Source organism: Ambystoma mexicanum, chromosome 11 (assembly GCF_040938575.1).
Source record: "Ambystoma mexicanum isolate Mex_15411 chromosome 11, UKY_AmexF1_1, whole genome shotgun sequence".
Lineage (NCBI taxonomy): Eukaryota > Metazoa > Chordata > Amphibia > Caudata > Ambystomatidae > Ambystoma > Ambystoma mexicanum.
In genome coordinates this window covers 352,284,095-352,301,818 of record NC_090934.1, presented here as the reverse complement: position 1 = coordinate 352,301,818, position 17,724 = coordinate 352,284,095, and the positions used below count along the sequence as shown (strand labels likewise).

The window sequence follows — 17,724 nt, the reverse complement described above, 5'->3', positions numbered from 1 at the left end:
AGTACACTGAATAAATACCCTCCTTTACCTGTGATAGAGGCACGACCTCCATGGCTCTTTTTTGCAGCAGCGATTCCACTTCCTGAAGAAGGATGAGAAGGTGTTCTGGTGTGAGACGTCTTCCCTTTGGAGGTCTGAATGTCGGGGACCGGCTGAACTCTATACAGCAACCATGGGCTATTGACAGTACCCAACGGTATGTGGTAATCCCCTCCCATGCCTGGAGAAAAGATGTGAACCGGCCCCCGACCAGGGATGCATGGGAGGGGACCCGAATTATCGGGTCATTTAGTGGCGGTGGCCAGGGAGCCTCTAGGAGTAGGGCCCCGACCCCTTCCTTTGCCACGACGTTGGCCTCTGAGCATACGCTGTGTTGTAACCACTGGTTCCTGGAGGTATACTGTTGCTGAGGTTGTCGTTGGCCACGAAAAAAGCGCCTATTGCCATATCCGCACTTATTGGGGGGTGGTCGTGATCTTGTGCAAGGGTTTTTAAGGTCTCATGCTCCTTTTTTCGCAGTTTCCAGTGCGTAGTCAACCGTCTTTCCAAACAAGTTCGAGTCCTCCAGGGGTTTGTTAATGAGGGACACCTGCGTTTCTGGCTTGAACCCCGAGTTCCTAAGCCATGCATGCCTTTTTAGGAGTACGCCCTGGACTAAGGAACGGCCAGCCGTTTCCGCTGCATCTAAAGTATTTTTAATGATGCTCTGGTTCACTTGAGTTCCTTCTGTAACAGTGGGTGCGGGTGCAAAGAAGTTCAGGGACATCCGGTAGGCCTTCGCGCAACAGGCCCCATTGGGCATCAGCGTAACTAGCCAATAGGGTGGTATTGTTGGCAATACGCGTAGCGAATACCGCTGAGGCTGTAATCCTCTTACTGAGAGCATAGAGCTTTTTCACCTCTTTATCAGGGGGTGCTTCACTGGTGGACAGAGGAACCCCCACCCTTTTCCTTCTGGTGGTCACCACCAGGAAATCTGGGATGGAATGACCCTTAATGTATAAAGGATCCGAGGGTGAGGGGCTAAAGAGCTTCTCAATCCGTGGGTTAACACCCCTGAATAAGGCTGGTGTAAACAAAAAGGGAATGAGGTGCCTCTTGATGGAGGCGAGGAGAAGAATGGCCTGGCTAGCAGGTGGATTTTCTTTGATGATTTTTTCAACAAAATCAAGCTTTGGGCTAGTCTCCCCCGTTTCAATTTGAAAATGTGCAGTCGCCTTGCGTAGCATGGCATTAAATGTGGGCTGATCGTCCACAGGTGAAGGCTCTCTGACAGGAGTAGTATGTGAAGAGGCCAGATCTAAAGCATCAGGGTCAGTTGACGCCCCAGGGGACTGCCATGGCTGTGGGTCACACATGTCAGGGTCTTCCTCAAAGCCGCCTACAGGATCTTGTAGGTCCTCAGTATCCATGACTTCATCATCGTCCCGAGTAACATGAGGGTCCTCTTAAGTGAGGTCATATGTATACAGTTCCTCTTCCTGGGGGTCAAACAGTCTGGGAACCTTGGCTAGAGGGTCTTGAGGGATTACATCCCTTGGTCTTTTAGGTGTGGTGTGCTCAGAAATGGACACAAACCTATCCAACCTCTTCATACAGGTCTCAAATCTCTCCCTGTTGCAGTGGGAAGACCCAGAACAGTCTAGGGGCGGAACGGCTTGCTCCTATGCCTCCAGGCGGTGAGATCTCTCCTACAACGTGGAGGAAATCCCCCGTCGCCCACCGAGAAGCTGTCCCGTGGGCCAGACGGTGGAGTAGTGTCTTTGGGTCTCTCCTTCGACCTAGGGGAGGGTTCCGGCGCTCCCGTCGCACCTTCGCTAGGTCTCAGCATCTCCTTGACCTTCTCAGTAGGCTTCGGTGAATCCTTCACCCGCCGTTTGAGAGTCTTCGGAGACTATCCTTGTGATGCTTTCAGCGACCATCCTCCCATCCAGGAGCTGATCGTAAGGAGTTGTTTTCGGCGGAGCCGGAACCTTGCTGTCGACAGACGCTTTCTTGCGGAGCGTGTCTCATGAAATATTAGGGGTAGCGCCCTTTGTATTCGATGGCCCCGTCGCTAGGCGCGAATGCGGCTGCAGAGAGGGCTGGCGACACTTACGGTCAGTGGGGACGGCCAGCTGTGACGGCGCCCCCGTTGGCGCAGAGGCCTTCTTCGATTTACTCGAAGGATGGCCGGGGGTTGTACGTTTTGTGACGTGTAATTGACCGTCAGCATCGCCGGAGTGTACATCCCCCAAAGCAGGGCCAGACCCGTGTCTGTCGGGCCAGACGCCATGGAGCGAAAACGCTCCGTTTGGGAGTCAACAACATCTGTTACGGAGGTCGAGTCATCACTATGCCCCTCGTCGCACTCAGCGGCAGCGGGCGGGGAATCAGCCTTGGACATCCCGTAGGCGGCCCACCTTTTAACTCTGCGCTCCTTCAGAATTTTCGGGCAAAGGAGCTTGCAAGCCGCGAACTAGCTTCGTCGTGCTCTAGGGGCAAGCAGCGGTTACACCGCTTGTGCTTCTCCTTCCACAGGAATTTGCCTTTACAATTTGGGCAAAATCTAAAAGGAGTCCTCTCCATAGCCGAGGACGTAACCAGTGATAATGACCCGGAAGCAAAGGGGGAAGAAATGGAAAGGCATTCTAGTATGAGACAGAAATGTCCACCCCAACCCCACTCTCCCTACTGTGTAGGCCGGCGAGGCTGGGCTACATGGTCGGCAGCGCCAATAGGATCACCGTCCGTTCAAAACCACCGCCGGATGAAGATCTGGTCTCGGCAGGGATGTGGAATGGCTGTCGAAAGTGGGCTGGAGGTGATGGGAACAATAATTAACAAAATCGACCAAGGGTCGAGTCAATGGCAATGTCTCTTACGAGCTCTGCTTAAGGCGACCAGTATTCTGGGTGGAAAAAAAAACAAATCTGAGGGACCTCGATGCGTGAGGGATTTTGGGTACACTACACGTCACTATAGCGATAGTGTTACAGACATGCCTATGTCGACGCCCCCTTTCAAAAAAACAAGATGCAATACTCTGTGGTGACCACTGGATGTCGGACTATGCACAGCATGTGATTCTAAGCAGATTAACAAACATCAGAAATTAAAATTACTTATAGCTTAACATAAGCCTACAGAACTTGTCACTCCACGCTTAGATGGACAATTTTCCACGCTTAGATGGACAATCAGCTGCTTCCGACACAAAAGCACTGAGGACAATGCTCCTCAACACAAACTCACCCACCACGACATAAATGTGCAAATGTAGCCAAGTTCTGCTAGGCAAATAAAGTCAGTCTTTAATCGCAGTACTTAGCACAACAGAGCAGGAACTAGTCTCAGCGAGCGGTTGCACACCAGAAATAGCTCACAATTCACCCCACAACCGTCGCTGGCGCCTCCCATACCACTCCACTGCCAGCAAACTTAGGAGGTCGAAGATAGAACCTCAGCACGTCAACAAACAGGACGTCAAGCCGCACTGGAGCAGGAAAGTAACTGATACCAGCCGCTTCCAACAATCAATCTGAATTACTTTTTTGGCCCCTACCTTTTACTATGGTATGATAGGTTATTTATAACGCGTTTAATACCCAGAGGTTTCTAAACGCGGACCATGGGATCGAACCTGTGTTGCTCCGTGTCGTCTTGCTTCCAAGGCGAGCCCGTTGCCCCCGAGCTATCCTCCCGAGACAACTATGGCAGCACACCACACTGTGTTAGGACAATTTTTCTAAAGTCCTACCAAGACTTCATAAAACCAAACATCCAAGGAAGCACATAAGCTCCACTTTTAGTATAAGGCTGTACCACCTGAGAATTAGGTAGTATGGACAGAACAGCCAGGCTTATCTTAGGAGGGAGAGATGGCTGTAACTTGGTACAAAGAAACTGTAGCATACATATGGTCCAAAGAAACACTAACACTGAAACACTACGCATCATAAAAATAAATGGTTTATTTAAATAAAAGTAAGCCAAGATTAATCTTGGGTAAATAAGTACCATTACATTATATTTAAGCACTATAACAACCAACTCAATACTTAAGGGATACAACCCAAAGTATAACCTTATTAATAAGAGCAATCAGCAGTTCAAGGGGAGTCAAACCTGTAACACATTGGGAAGCAACAGATTTTTTTATTGTGCATTTGTAAGGCGCTTATACATCAAGTAAATTGTGTTTCAAAGCACCCACAGGGCCACGGGGAAGGAACATGGAAATGAAAGGCAAATACAATAACAATTAAGAGAACGAAAGAGGCAGTCCTACAAGACCTTGGGAGCATTCAGAATGTGCAAGTGCAGAGAGAGAGCAGGGCAGGGGGAGGGTCGATGTTAGGACCCAGAAGGACACACAAGGGCCCTGGTCACCAATCTCAGCGACTGTCTGGTTTAGCAAGGGAGGGTGAGTGGGAAGGAGGTGGTGAAAAGTAAATTCTTGAGGCAGCTTTGGGGGTAGAGGTTACATATACTTTTTGAATACAGACAGTAATTCAAGGGTAGTGGACCCAGTCAGTCATGCAGTGACACCCAAATTCACATAGTAAACTAACCATGTTACCAGGATACATTCTGAATAGTGTAACACAAATTCATGGAACAGTATGCACCTATAACTACATTTAGGATAACATCCAGTTATACCAGGTCAGTAAGATCTAATGTTGCAATAAGCTATTACAGTTGCTTTTCAGATCAGTGAAATACAGATTAAGGCAAGCAATAACTCTTTACACTATTTTAGGATTGCACAAAGCAGACCAAGGTCAGTAAACCCCACAGTATACTTATTCAGAATGGCAAACAGCTATTCTGGTAGGTAAATCCTGAGGCAGACTTATTCTAGCCAGGCTAAAAGCAAGTCAGGGGCAGCAAACCCCAGTTGGTGAACTTAAGACACCTTTTTCTCTGAAAGAAATAACTCAGTGAAGCAAACAGTATTACTTTTGAGAAGAGGAGGATCCAAATCACAGGCAAGTAAAGCAACCCTATAAACATTTAGTAATGGCAGAAGATATTCTAAGCCAAGTAAGAACTTTAACTATTCATATTTCAGAGGGACAGTTACCAATACAATGCAGAAAATGTGTTTTCTTATGTAGACCTCTGCGCACTCATCTATAAGTTAATCGTATCATTCAATTTTTTGCAGTAATTTGCTACTGCACACTGTTTAGTAATTGACTAACTGGTTTTAATTCAATTACAATGTTTGTACATCAGTGAAAAATATATTTGAACTTGTGCCAAGATAACTCCGCTAGGGGGCAAGTGCATGTGTTTCGCCCTTTCTTGGGCCTTGTCAAGGCACTAATACATTAGTATAGAACATTCAGTGTGAATCAGAAATGCATTACATTCATTGTTATAATACAAGAAATACATTCTTCTCAGTAATCCATTAACAGATTTTTGGTTTGTCTTTGGTTGGAGTTCTTAAATGAACACATTTCTGTGGTCCTGAGGGGTTGGAAGAGAAAAAAAGAAAAATGTACCAATACAGCTCAAGCATCAGTAAAATACTTTCACCACTTGATACAGTTCAAGGCAAAGGCCTGATCTTGTAAGCCCTTCCCTAATCTTGAAGCATGAGTTTCCTCAATGGCAGAAGAGGGACTCTCTAGAGGCCAGCTTTTGGCAGTGTCAGTATAGGCATAGAATGCTGAAACAGTCAAGAGTTCCTGAGGAGGGCTCTTCAAATGAGTAAGGCTCTTCAAACAAACAAGTACTTTACTTCAGAGTTGAAGAAAAGATCCAGGGAAGACACCCTAGAGAGATTCCAGCATTGGCCTGGGCGAACTGGATGAGGGAACTTCCCAATCACACAAATGACCCCCAACGCTTCACAGGATTCCCACAAGGCGTAAGGGCAAGTAATACCCAGATCTTTAACCGCCAGTAGTGGGGTTCTCATCGAACTCCATCTACTTGCTACACTTACTTATTTGGGATTGAATTCCCCTTGAGTGCACTGAAGGTTGGCAGGTAGCAATACATGCCTCTTTCTAGAGTAATACCCAAGCCCACACAAAACCTCAGCAGAGAAGGAGTTTGCAGCTGGACGTCTTCATAATATGCAGCCCAAAACCTGGTCCTTGAATTCCATGTCGTGGTGAATGAAACTGGAAGGGACTTTGCAGCAGGGATCAACAGGGAAGACTTCAGGCAAGAGTTTCTTCGATGATGGTCGCGGCTCTGTGGTTTTGGTTCCCTTTTTTTCCAGGTGCCAGGAGAAGACTGAATATCACTGGTCGGATTCTCGTCACTTATCGGGCCCAGCACTCTGGTGAGGGGACTTCAAGGATTTAAACCAAGTGTCTCGAGGTCCAGCAGGATACCAGCAAAGTTCCAGCGAAATTCGGAAGACTGAACCATACAATGGCTCGAGGTCCCAGGGTATTGTCAGCCCAGCAAGGTCAAAGCACCCCGTGGGATGGCTCAAAATGCAGGTCTTCTCGAGACTAGTGGATCTCACCAGCCTCCAGGTAGGAGTCATCACATTCGGACCCCCCACCCCCAGGTCGATTGGAAGGAAGGGTTACAGCAGGCACCGGTTACACAGCAGGCTCTTCAGTCGCAGGAATTCGCTACAGCTGTCTTTTCTTTATCTTCCTCTTCTGTTTCAGCACCAGAAAGTGGCGGTCTGGCTGTCCAATCATGACAGCCAGCTCCCTCACACCCCCATTCGGAGTTGGTTCCCTTCAGGCAAGGTGAAAAACAAAGGGCTGCAGAGTTTTGGACTCCTCCCTCGCTTCCTGCCTTCTCATCACTCTGGAGCCTGGGTTGGGGAATACAAATGATTCTTGCCTTAGACAAAACTTTCACAGAGGTCGTTTCCACCTAGGATGGCAGGGAGAAACCTCAGAAACAGCTACCGCACAAGAAATGGCAAAAAAAGAAGGCACCCATCATTTTAGCAAAATGGTGGCCCTTGTGTTCATTACCAAGTCTGAACTAACAGCCTGCGAGTAATAGTGACCAAAAGTCAAAAGTAGTTACACTGTCACCAGCCATTTAAGTAAACTTGCAATTATAACAAAATGTTACCTGGTAAGTAAGAAAGAGGATACATTGTAACCCCCAGCACTCCACATAAGGTGGGGTGAGCTGGCTCACTTATACAAAATATAAAAAGGGATGAAAATCCCTCTCTACTACTTGGGAACAGCAGATAGCACAGGACCAACACGCTGGTCTTGGAAGCAAGAACATGCAGAGCAACAGAGGTTCGAATCCTGGACCCGCACTTAGAAACCAAACTCTGGTATGGTATTAGGCACTTCCTAAAAAAAAAAAATAATAATAAAATTAAAATAACAGTAGTTCAACCAAGTATATGAAAGATTAATTAACAGGGGAGCCCAAAGAGGCAACCCAGTCTAAGCACAAAAGTTATAGGAAACTATAACTTCAACCACACACTACGGAGAGCCATAAAAAGGTCACTGAAAAAAATAAAAAAAATAAAAAAGACTAGGTGAGGGGAAAAAAAATAAAAAAAAAAAAAAGGATTCCCCTTGACCTAGAGACAGAGTAAAATAGTTACCAAGTCCAAACAAAAGGTTCTGGGGTTGACACAGGTCAGGAAGAGTCATCATCAATAGGAAAACCTTAACCCAACACTGCAGTGTTGCTGGGTTACCCCTGGTACTTCCGTGATTATTTTCTCTTGACTTGCCTTGCAGAATTACTATTCAAGGTTACAGAGGGATTTTTTATACCGGGAGACCAGAACACCCAACCTTATGTGGAGTGCTGGGGAGATACATCACTGCTCCAGTAACATTTCTGTTACTGTGAGACAAGCTAACTCTTATGGCTGGTGGCAGTGGACATATGTACACACAAGTAATTCACGTATTACATGCAGGCTGTCAAACCAGCTGTGGTAATGCACAGAAGGGTCACCATTCTGCTACAATTCTTCTCTCTTTTTTTCGCCATTTGTAGCATGCCTGTCCTTTCTTGGGTCTTCTTCTGCCCTCCTGGGTGGAGGAGATCCTGGTTGAAGTTTTGTTGATCGCCAAGGCCCAAGAGTGTCTGTTAAGGCAGCCTTGGTCTTCTTGTGTGCCCGAGCTAAACTAGTTCCCACCGGGAAGGGGTGAGAGTGGAGAAGGCTGGCTGTCACCCACCCCTTTCTATAAACTGCAGAGAGAGTTTGCAGAAGTTGTGTGTGGGTTCATGTAGAACTGTCCGATTCTGGAAGCTGAAGACAAGTTGACCACCGGAGCCGAATCCAAAGAGGAAGATTAACAGAAGACGGCTGTAGCAGATTCCAGTGACCGGAGATGCCTGCAGTGCAACCAGAGCCTGCGCCGTCTCCTACCATGCGACCTAGGGGTCCCAAAGAAGACTACTCCAACCCTTCAGTCTTGAGGCAACCTGTAAAACGAGCCATCCCAAACGTGATGACACCTTCCTGGGCTGCAAACCGACAATACCATGGGATCTCAAGCTCGATTCTCGCTGAAACTTTGGTGGACTCCTGCTGGACCTCAAGAGACCACATTCTAATCCATGAAGTCCCTTCATCAGAGTGCTGGACCGAGAGAGGGAAGATAATCCAACCAGTGACCTGGCAGCATCTGCTACCTTGAAAAGGGCGCGAAATCCAGAGCCGCAAGAAGCACTGAAGAATCAAAGAATCCTTTGTTGGGAATCTGTTGACTGCTGCTACAAGTTCCAAAACAGCATCCGTTCTTTTGTCACCACGACCAAGAATCCAAAGACCGGCTCCTGCGCTGCTGCATCATGAAGGCATTCATCTGCAAGCTCTTCTTCACTGCTGAGGTACGGTGTAGGCTTGGGCAATACTTTCCTAAAGTATTCTGTCAATCCCATGTGGGTGATTTGCGTGTTTGGGAGTTCGCCCATACCGTTTGCCCAGGCCTAACACTGGAATGCATCTAGGAAGCCTTCTGCAAAGTGCCTCAAAACTTCGACCAACTCTAAAGTCTGTACCAACTTGTTCAACGAGATATCCTCTGGAACCCTTACTTTCCTGCATCTGAACCCCAACTTAAACTGCCTACTGCTGGCCACTAGACCACTAGTGCCCCTCTTCTGCCTCAGAGTACATTCATGCCTTAGAATAGGGAAGGACTTTCAAGCATAAGATCTCCTACTTGAAAATAGAAGTGTAACTACTTGCTAAAGGCATTACTGTTGTACCTGCTTTCTGTACCTGCATTTCTGAAGTAGACCATGTTACAAAATGTTACAAAGTTCAAGCTTACCTTTGAGTTGCTTGTTGCCCCTCTGAAAAGTAAAAGTTATTTACTTACCTTTGAATTGTGTTCCACTCTTAAGTGATTGAGTTGGCATTTCTTTATTATTCCTGAAACCGAATAAGTGTAAAGGTCTACCAATAGGGTTTACTCACCTTAAATAGCTACTGCCTTTCTAAAGGTTTAACATTGGGTATTGCTTACCTTGAACTGCTTAGTGCCTTTCTAAAATAGTCTTACAAAGTTCTCATCTTAGAGTTGCATTCTGTTCCTCTGAAAAGTATATAGAGTTCTTACTTTGTAAGAGTTTATGACCAATAGGGTTTATATGTGCGCGTGTTGCGCGAGAATTCCGATCAGGACCTATTCCAATCTATGCATTCACTCGATACACACTTCCGTGATAGTTGGAAACAGCGTGCAAGTCAAGCGCCGGAGCCTAATGGTCCCATCACGCTGACACTTTTCAGTGACAAGGTGCCCCATGCCGGGCGGCCCATACCTTTGCGGGCGCCGGTGTAAAAGCCACGTTGCATGCAGCCCCTAACGCGTTAACCTTTTACCCTATCACGCGAGCATTCCTAAATGCAGCGCTGTTACTAAATGCAATCGCACGTAATAGGAAAAAAATCAAATGCACTTATTTCGCTGCTCGAACAGCAAAGAAAGAGGAAAATGTCACAAGAGACAGAGTTTAAGTACTTGTAAGAGCATGGGATTGGTTAAATGCAAGTCACTTGGTTGTGGCACACCATTTATGTATAGACTACCAAAGACTCAAACGCTGTTGCAATAGTTTTGCTGCTCGAGAAGTAAAGTTTGGCAAAAGCATTATCTGAGCCTACAGTCGTGGCATAGAATTAACTCAAGGCTCTGACATTCTATGGTAATGAACTTCCATGTGCACACCAAGCACTGCTGTTGGGTGACGCTCATCAAAAACCTGAAAAATAAACCAGCTGTGCGAAAGCAAAAGAAATATGCACAAAAAGGTGCATAGACTACTTTCAGATGACAATCATCTAGGAGAAAGTTCTTGGTGGCCAAGTATAAAAGAACACTGGTGTCCATTTTTAACTGAATCCCCTACACTGCGGATTTATGAACTAGAATACCAAATTATTAAAAGTAGTGTTATATCCACAATGTAACCAGGGAGAGAAACAGATCTAGAACAATGCCCCTGAAAAAGCTTTACTCCTTGAAGTTCAATGAAAATACCACATCATTTAGATTTGTCCTCAAACATTTCTACAAGCCTTCGAAATGATATTTATGCTGCAGAGCCCATACCTTGGTATTTTGGGGTTTTATTCTGCCGTATACTGCAATTTTAATTTATTTGAACACACTTGGGATATTTTAGGACAAGTTTGTGATACATTTATCATGGGCGTGCTTTCCTTACCTGTGAAAGTTCAACTTCTCCAATATGAAACACCTCTGCAACCACAGAAGCAGAAAGCAACTGAGATACTGTACATGGGACAATCTGTTGCGATCTGGATCGCTACAATAAAAACAAAAAACGTATAATACATAGGTTTAAACATAATATATTAACAGAAATACTCCCTCTCAAATTTGTAAAGTTTACAAAGCAGCGTAAAAGGGCCAAAATAAATAGAGAAAGATATATATTTAATAAAAATAAAATACATTTCAAATGGAATCGAAGACCAGAAAACCAGTTTATTAGCCACAGAAAAGGCACTTTACAAAGGGGTTACCCAAAATCTAGACATAGGAAAGGAGAACCACTCCCATTAACAAGAAATATAAATGTTGGAATTACATAGGAAAAAAATAGGGGAAGAAAGAGGATGGTGATTTTTGAGCCCCACAAGCTTGAAAACCCTTTCCCACTCATCACTTTCTTAGAGGTTATATGGATCTTCATGTCAGTATTTAGGTCCATTAGCTAGGACAATAATGTCAAAGTGGAGAAAACTGGTCTGGCAAGTATACTGCTTTCCAGAGTTGATGCTATATTTTTTATTGAATCTGTTCGACTAGGATAATCCAACTTCATTATTGTTGCTGGATGAAACCTAAATATAAGCCTCATTGCTCAATTCTAAACCAGTTGCAGCTAGTCGGTAATGCTCATGTAAACCTATTGCAACATTAGAGTCTGTACGAGTGCTGTGAAAAATCCCCAGGAAAATATAGTTTGGCAAGGAGGCAATGTTCATGGTGGCCACTCCACAATAACAGCGGTTCAAAGAGGACAAACATTCTGATTGGCCTACAACGGCATTGGGGGCAGAACTTAACTGAGATTGCAACTCAAAGACAGGTGATGAATAAATGGGAATAGTTTAGTTGCTTAGGCGCATAACCTCCGACTTGCAAGCATTGAGACAAAATCGGTTTTTTCACATCCAGGACTGCACCCACAGGAGCAAGCTCCAATTCGGGTGTCACCTTAGGTTACTATAATTTTCTTTTATTTATTTTTTAACTTTATTTTTGGCTTTACAACAAAGGCAGATTACATTACACTGCAAAAAAAAAAAAGAAAAAAAAACCGCCCCGTGGATCCCGGTCCCGTCCCTCACCTCCTCCCCCGTAATCTGAGCATGAAGTATTCATGGCATGCATGTATGAGTGTCTTGATACATTCATAGCGAGTAACGGACTGCAGGCTTGTATGTCACAAGACTGACTTGGGGCGATGCTGCAAAGGTCAGTCTGGCGACATCAGCATGCAGTTGATGTAGGGACCCCATACGTCTGGTGGTCGTGCATGTGAGGGCAAGGTGTTGATGAAGCTCGCGTCCATATCATAGCAATACGCTATGTCCTGCAGCCATCTTTGCACTTTGGGAGGCTGTCCTCTTCCCCCATGTCATGGCTATGCGTCGTGCCAGTAATGGTAATAGCCCAGCCAATCTCCTCACCGAGGGTTGTAGGTTAGGTTCCTGGTGCACCCCGTATTGCCACAGTGGGACATTGATCAATTTGTTCACCAATTATTGCTGAGGCTTTGTTTAGCACCTCCCCCCAGAATCTACTAATTGTCGAGCACGCCCAGGCTAGATGTAGGGAGTCTGTCGGGGATATGTTACACCACTCACAATTGGCTGTGGTCAGATGTCGTCTGTGGAGCCTGGCAGGTGTAGGGTATACTTCGTGAATAAAGTTGAAGTGGATCAGTTTGTATCTCGAGTTTAGAGATACCTTTTGCGTCTGTCGCAGCTCATATGCCCAGTCGTCAACATCAATCGAGCTGGCGAGTGCTTTTTCCCCAGCGCTGTCGTGGGGCCATCAGTCGACCATCGGAGATGGACATCAGATCTTTATGAAGGTTGGATACAAGCCTGCCCTCCCCTTGTGCCTGGATCACCTCGTGTAAGAGCTGCCATGTGGGCGGTTGAGTAGGGATTGAGGGGAACCGGGCTTTAAAATAGTGCTGGAGACGGAAGTAGACAAAGATGTCCAAGGGAGAGTCAGCACCCGCTCCCAAGCCTGTTGATAGTTAGGAGGCGTCCCTTGACGAACCAATCACCCAGCGTTACGATCATTAGCTCGTCTGCCAACTGGAGATATACCTTCTCTGTCGTGAGCGATATACCCGGTATGAATCTCGCCAGGAGAAGAGGGGAGAATCTTACTGCGATGTTGGCTTTATGCGCCATCTTCCTCCACATCTCATACGTGGTCTGTACTACATTCAGGGTTTTTGGTGACACTTGGCACTTCCCATGATGACTGCTCGGAGGTGGTTTGGGGTTACTAGGGCCCTCTCGATCTGGAAATGTGGACGGATGGACTGGGTAGTGTACCAGTTGTGCCGCCCAATAACAACTTTCAAAGTCGGGCAGCGCTAGGCCGCCTTTGACAATTGGTTGTGTAAGGATTGCATGGGCAACTCTTGCTGGTTTGCTTGCCCCTATCAATTCAAGAATCAGGCCGCGCAGGCTTTGGAAGAAGCCCTGTGTCAGTAGCAGCGGTATGTTTACAAACTGGCATAGAAGTTTGGGCAGTATAACCATTTTTACGATGGAAACTCGCCCCCATAGTGTGACCGGGAGGTGGTTCCACCTTGATATTTTATTACCAAAGTGACTCCATCACCCTACCATAGTTAAGACAGAACAGGTCCTCTTAATTTCTGGACACCATCACTCCCAGGTATCAAATGCCAAAGATCTCCCACCTGAGTCCAAAGTTGTCACAAAATTCTACAGTTTCTTGGGTCAGTGGGAAGACAAAATTAATCACAGTAAATCAATTAAGTCCCGAGAATGCTCCGAACTTGAGTACCTCTCTCGTCACTGGGTTTAGGTTTGTTGCTGGGTAGCCGACAAAAAGAGCAATGTCGTCGGTGTATAGGGACAGGGGTCCTATGGTGAGACCTTTGTCCATTCATTTGTTTCGGAGGGCCTATGCCAGTGGTTCATTTGCTTGCGCAAAAAGAGTATGGCCGATAGGGGACAGCCCTGTCTGGTTCCCCTTTTTAGTTCTATGGGATCTGATCTTGTTTTCACCAGGGTAATGCTGGTCAAGGGGCGTTTATAGAGGAGTGCGACTAGACTCAGAAAGTAGTTCCCCAGGCCCAGTTTTTTTAGTACCGCGAAAAGGTACAGCCACTCGACCGAGTTGAAGGCCTTCTCCGCATCAAGCAGGACCGCCACTGCTTGTGCCGAGGAGTCCGGTGCCTCGATAATGCTGAAGAGATGATGGATGCCGAATACCAGGTTTCTACCTGGGATGAAACCAGCCTGGTCTGCCAACACCAGTCCCGGCATTACGGGGAGCAGTCGGTTGGTTGGGAGTTTGGCGAGGATCTTATTGTCGAAGTTTATTAGTGATATCGGTCTGTATGAGGCACACTCCTCAGGGGGATTCCCAGGTTTATGGAGTAGGATAGGCTTGGCTTCACAGAGTGTGTGTGGGGTCAGGGGGTAGGCTTTTGTTCATCAGGGCCTCCTCATACACCGATAGTAGGATTGGTGCAAGGGATGGGGCGAATGCTTTATAAAATTCTCCCGTCAGGGTGATTTAGTCCCAGGGAGTTCGTCGATTACTGCCAGGATCTCCTCAACTGTGATCGCTCTATTTAGAGATTCTCTCGGTTCCGCCTCTACCTAGTACAATTCAAATCTCGCCTAGATACTCTTGAAGGTTTTCTGAGCCGTGGAGCTTTATAGGTCGAGGTTAAAGGCACGGAATGCTGCCATTATTTCCATGTAGACTAGATTCCCTTGTGGGTCGCGGACGCAGTCTACCTGAGGGGGGGGGGTGGGGGGGGTCGCCTGTCTGCCACCAGCAGCCTTGCCAAGAGAGCGTCCTGGCCCTCGCCGTACTTGGTGGCTGCATGCCAGGAGCCGGCTTTCGCCGTCGGCGTTACTCCTGAACTTATCCAACTCTTCTCTTATGAGAAATAATGTTTGAGGGTCTTTTAGCGCAGTATAGTTTTGTTCGAGCTCTTTTAGCCGGGTCTCGTTTCCCACCAGTTCCCTCCTAATGATTTTCAGTATCCCGTTCTCTTTGGCCATACAACTCCTCTGATGTAGCATTTTAGGGATTCCCATAAGATCCCGTTTGATGTGACGGACCCTTGGTTGATGATGAGGAAGGATTGGATCTTGTCTCAGAGCTCTTGGGCAAACATTGGGTCTAGAAGCGCCCCTGGTTTGACCCTCCAGGTGGGGCCTTTCTTTTGATTGGCTGCTGGGATGCATTCTAGGGTAACTGGGGAGTATGTTCCCAGAAAGAATCAGGCATTCGCCCCACTGAAAACCTCCCGACCGGGACACTAATAGTCCAAGCGCAAGCTGGATCCGTGTACCCAGAGTGGAACGTGTAGTCACAAGCTTCTTTATGCTGAAGTCGCCATATGTCGATCAGGTTAAAGGTCTCACAAATTTCTCGGACTTGGAGGCTTGTTTTAGTGATTGTGTTATTGGATAAATGCGATTTATCCCATTTGGGGTCTAGAGTAGTATTTAGGTCACCCCCACCTCCCCAAATGATTGTGGCTGCGTCGAATCCTGCCAGGTGTGTCATTACCCAGTTGAATGTGCTGGTGCCGTCAGTGTTTGGGCCTTAAGAGTTTATCAGGACTACTTCTGTGTCTTCCATAACCCTGTGAACCAGCAATGCCCTGCCCTCTTCATCTCGTGCCACAGACACCAACTTGAATGTCACATTTCAGCTAATCAGTATGGCCACCCCTCTAGCATAGGATGAGAATGAAGAGTAGTAGCGATAGCAGCCCCACGTGGAGGCCCATCAACTCTCAGAGGATGGAAGCAGGCGAGTTGCCTGTATAAGGGCGACGTCTACTTTGTGTCTCTTGAGGTAGTGGGAGATCTTCTGTACTTTTACTGGGTTATTCCTGCCCCCAAAGTTCCATGTTGCTACTTTGAATGTTCAAGGGTTGTTTCACGATTACGCTGGGTGTTTGAGACAGTCTTATGTCTTGGGTGATAGTCGCATGCATGCTTCCTTTGCGTGCTGGTTTCCAATGGGTGGTTGGCCGGTAGTGACCAGGTCCCGGATGGCACATTCCCCGAAACGTACCAATACTCCCATCCAAGCCCCCCCCCCCTCACAGACAACCCCCAAACTGCCTGTACAATGTACCCAGCCTCTAAAATAATAACTCTGTAACAGTGGTGCACACGGGACGCTAGTGTCCAACCAAGTCCGTCGGCTCCCAACAAGACGGTATGGGCTGGTGCGCCTATACACATTACATAGACCGATCAATCAAAATGGTAAATGTTGGACCTCCCTCGCTTGTCTGTGCGGATTGTTGAAGTGTGGGGATTGAGGCTATGGTGTGATCTCCACCTACCTCTGGGTTTCAGGTCGAGTCTCTCCTGGCGCGGTGCACCCCATCAGGTCTTGGATTGTTGCGAGCCGGTTGGCAGCCAATGTGGTCTAGGTAGCTGCTAACTGCTTCGCGTTGTGCCAGCATGTTGAACACAGTTTAGCCGGGAATAGCATTGAGTATTGGATTTGGTTTTCTCCGAGGCGTCTTCACTCCAGCGAAAGACCTGCGGGATGCCTGGACAGCTTCCGAAAAGTCCAAGTACACTTTGATTTTGTTGCCGTCGTAGTGCAGCTCCCCTTCTCCCTTGCGAGTCGCAGGATTGGGTGATGTCTTTGTAATTGAGTAGCTGCGCAATGGGCACCCCCCTGGAATCGGGCAGGAAGCAGGTATTCGATGTGCCCGTTGAACCACAAAGAAGTGCGATAGAGCGGTATCTCCAAACCACTCCCTGTACACTGACTCTACGAAATCTTCCATGGCGATTGCTTTTCCCGCACTACAAGTCTTATGTTGTTGCATGGATTTCTCCCTTCCAAATCTTCATTTTTAGCAATCACGGCTCTCATCTGGTGACTGCCAGAGAGCTACACTTCCATCCTCTAGGTCCGACAATCTCTGTTCCGCAGTGTTGAGTCGGTCCTCGTGCTTGTCAAGACGGTGCTGCAGCTTATCGACTTTTGACCCAGGGGGTTTTGTTGGTAGGTCCGGACTTGTAGTTAAGTTTCCTCTGTGTCTTATAGGACTTCCCCCACGTGTGGTAGCTGTTAGTGGATGTGAAGAGTCTTGTTTGGGAGGAACCGTGCCCGGTTGGAGCGGGGGGGGCGGTCACATGCTGTATCACGGCCTGGAGACTAGGGAGCACGGGGGGCGTGGCTGGTCACTGGTTTGTGGCGGGACGAAATGTGTCTTGAGGCCAGGGTGCTTATCACCAAGAGAGACTTGCAGATGCAGTGTACTTTGTTTGCATCACTGGGAGTGGCTGACCACGGCGGTCGCTTTGGGTAGGTCGTTTCTCCGATTTTGTTTGAGAGTGGGTGTGAATACAGCCTCGCAGCTACAGGCAGGTCGGGCAAGCAGTGGTTCCTCACTCTGTTCACCTCCAGCTGGGGAGTTGAGGGGGGTAGCTGCCCCAGCAGTGTTTGCTTTAGCAAGAGCAGGCCCACCGTCTTGGCGCGGCTTCCCCCAGATGCCGGACCACTTGGGCAGGTAGGCGTTCCACTCGGACTGGTCTACCGTACCGATGCAGGGGGCTGGGATTTTAACATGTGTCTTCCATGAGCAGCCCGCAAGGGTGTCTGATTTTTCGTGTGGTCGGAGGATTGAGTGGTTTAGGGTGAAGGCTTTTGTTGTTCCATTGGGTATGCTGGGTGACTACCGCGGATATCAGTTCTGCTCATTCCATCAGGGCCCTGCAACGTTCTGCCAACCTTCTCGGGTCTTGAGGTGTTTGCACTCAGGAGAGCACACTTGTTGTGTTGTATTGATGTTTGTTCCGGGCTGGGGCGGGTTGAACGTGCTCCGAACGCCACCGGGCCTCCCGTGTCACGGCAGCCAAGGGGTCAGGCGTGGAGAAAGCCATCAGCCGCCACAGTGGTTTTGGGCTTCCAGGAAGTCTCATAGCACGCTGTCAGGACACCCCCGCTCGCTTGGCTGGATCGAAGCGCACAGTGCAGTAGGGGCAGACACCAGGCCCAGGGTGCAGATTGTTTA

At 47.6% G+C, this 17,724-nt stretch overlaps 1 protein-coding gene across 1 annotated transcript in view; it reads right to left on the bottom strand.

The window, feature by feature from the left end:
- The window catches only part of RPA2 (replication protein A2), a 222,155-nt gene that overhangs the window by 174,530 nt on the left and 29,901 nt on the right, over window positions 1-17,724 (bottom strand). The window contains exon 3 of the mRNA XM_069623062.1: window positions 10,636-10,737. Coding sequence (XP_069479163.1) covers window positions 10,636-10,737 — 102 coding nt within the window. The remainder of the gene's footprint in view (window positions 1-10,635; window positions 10,738-17,724) is intronic.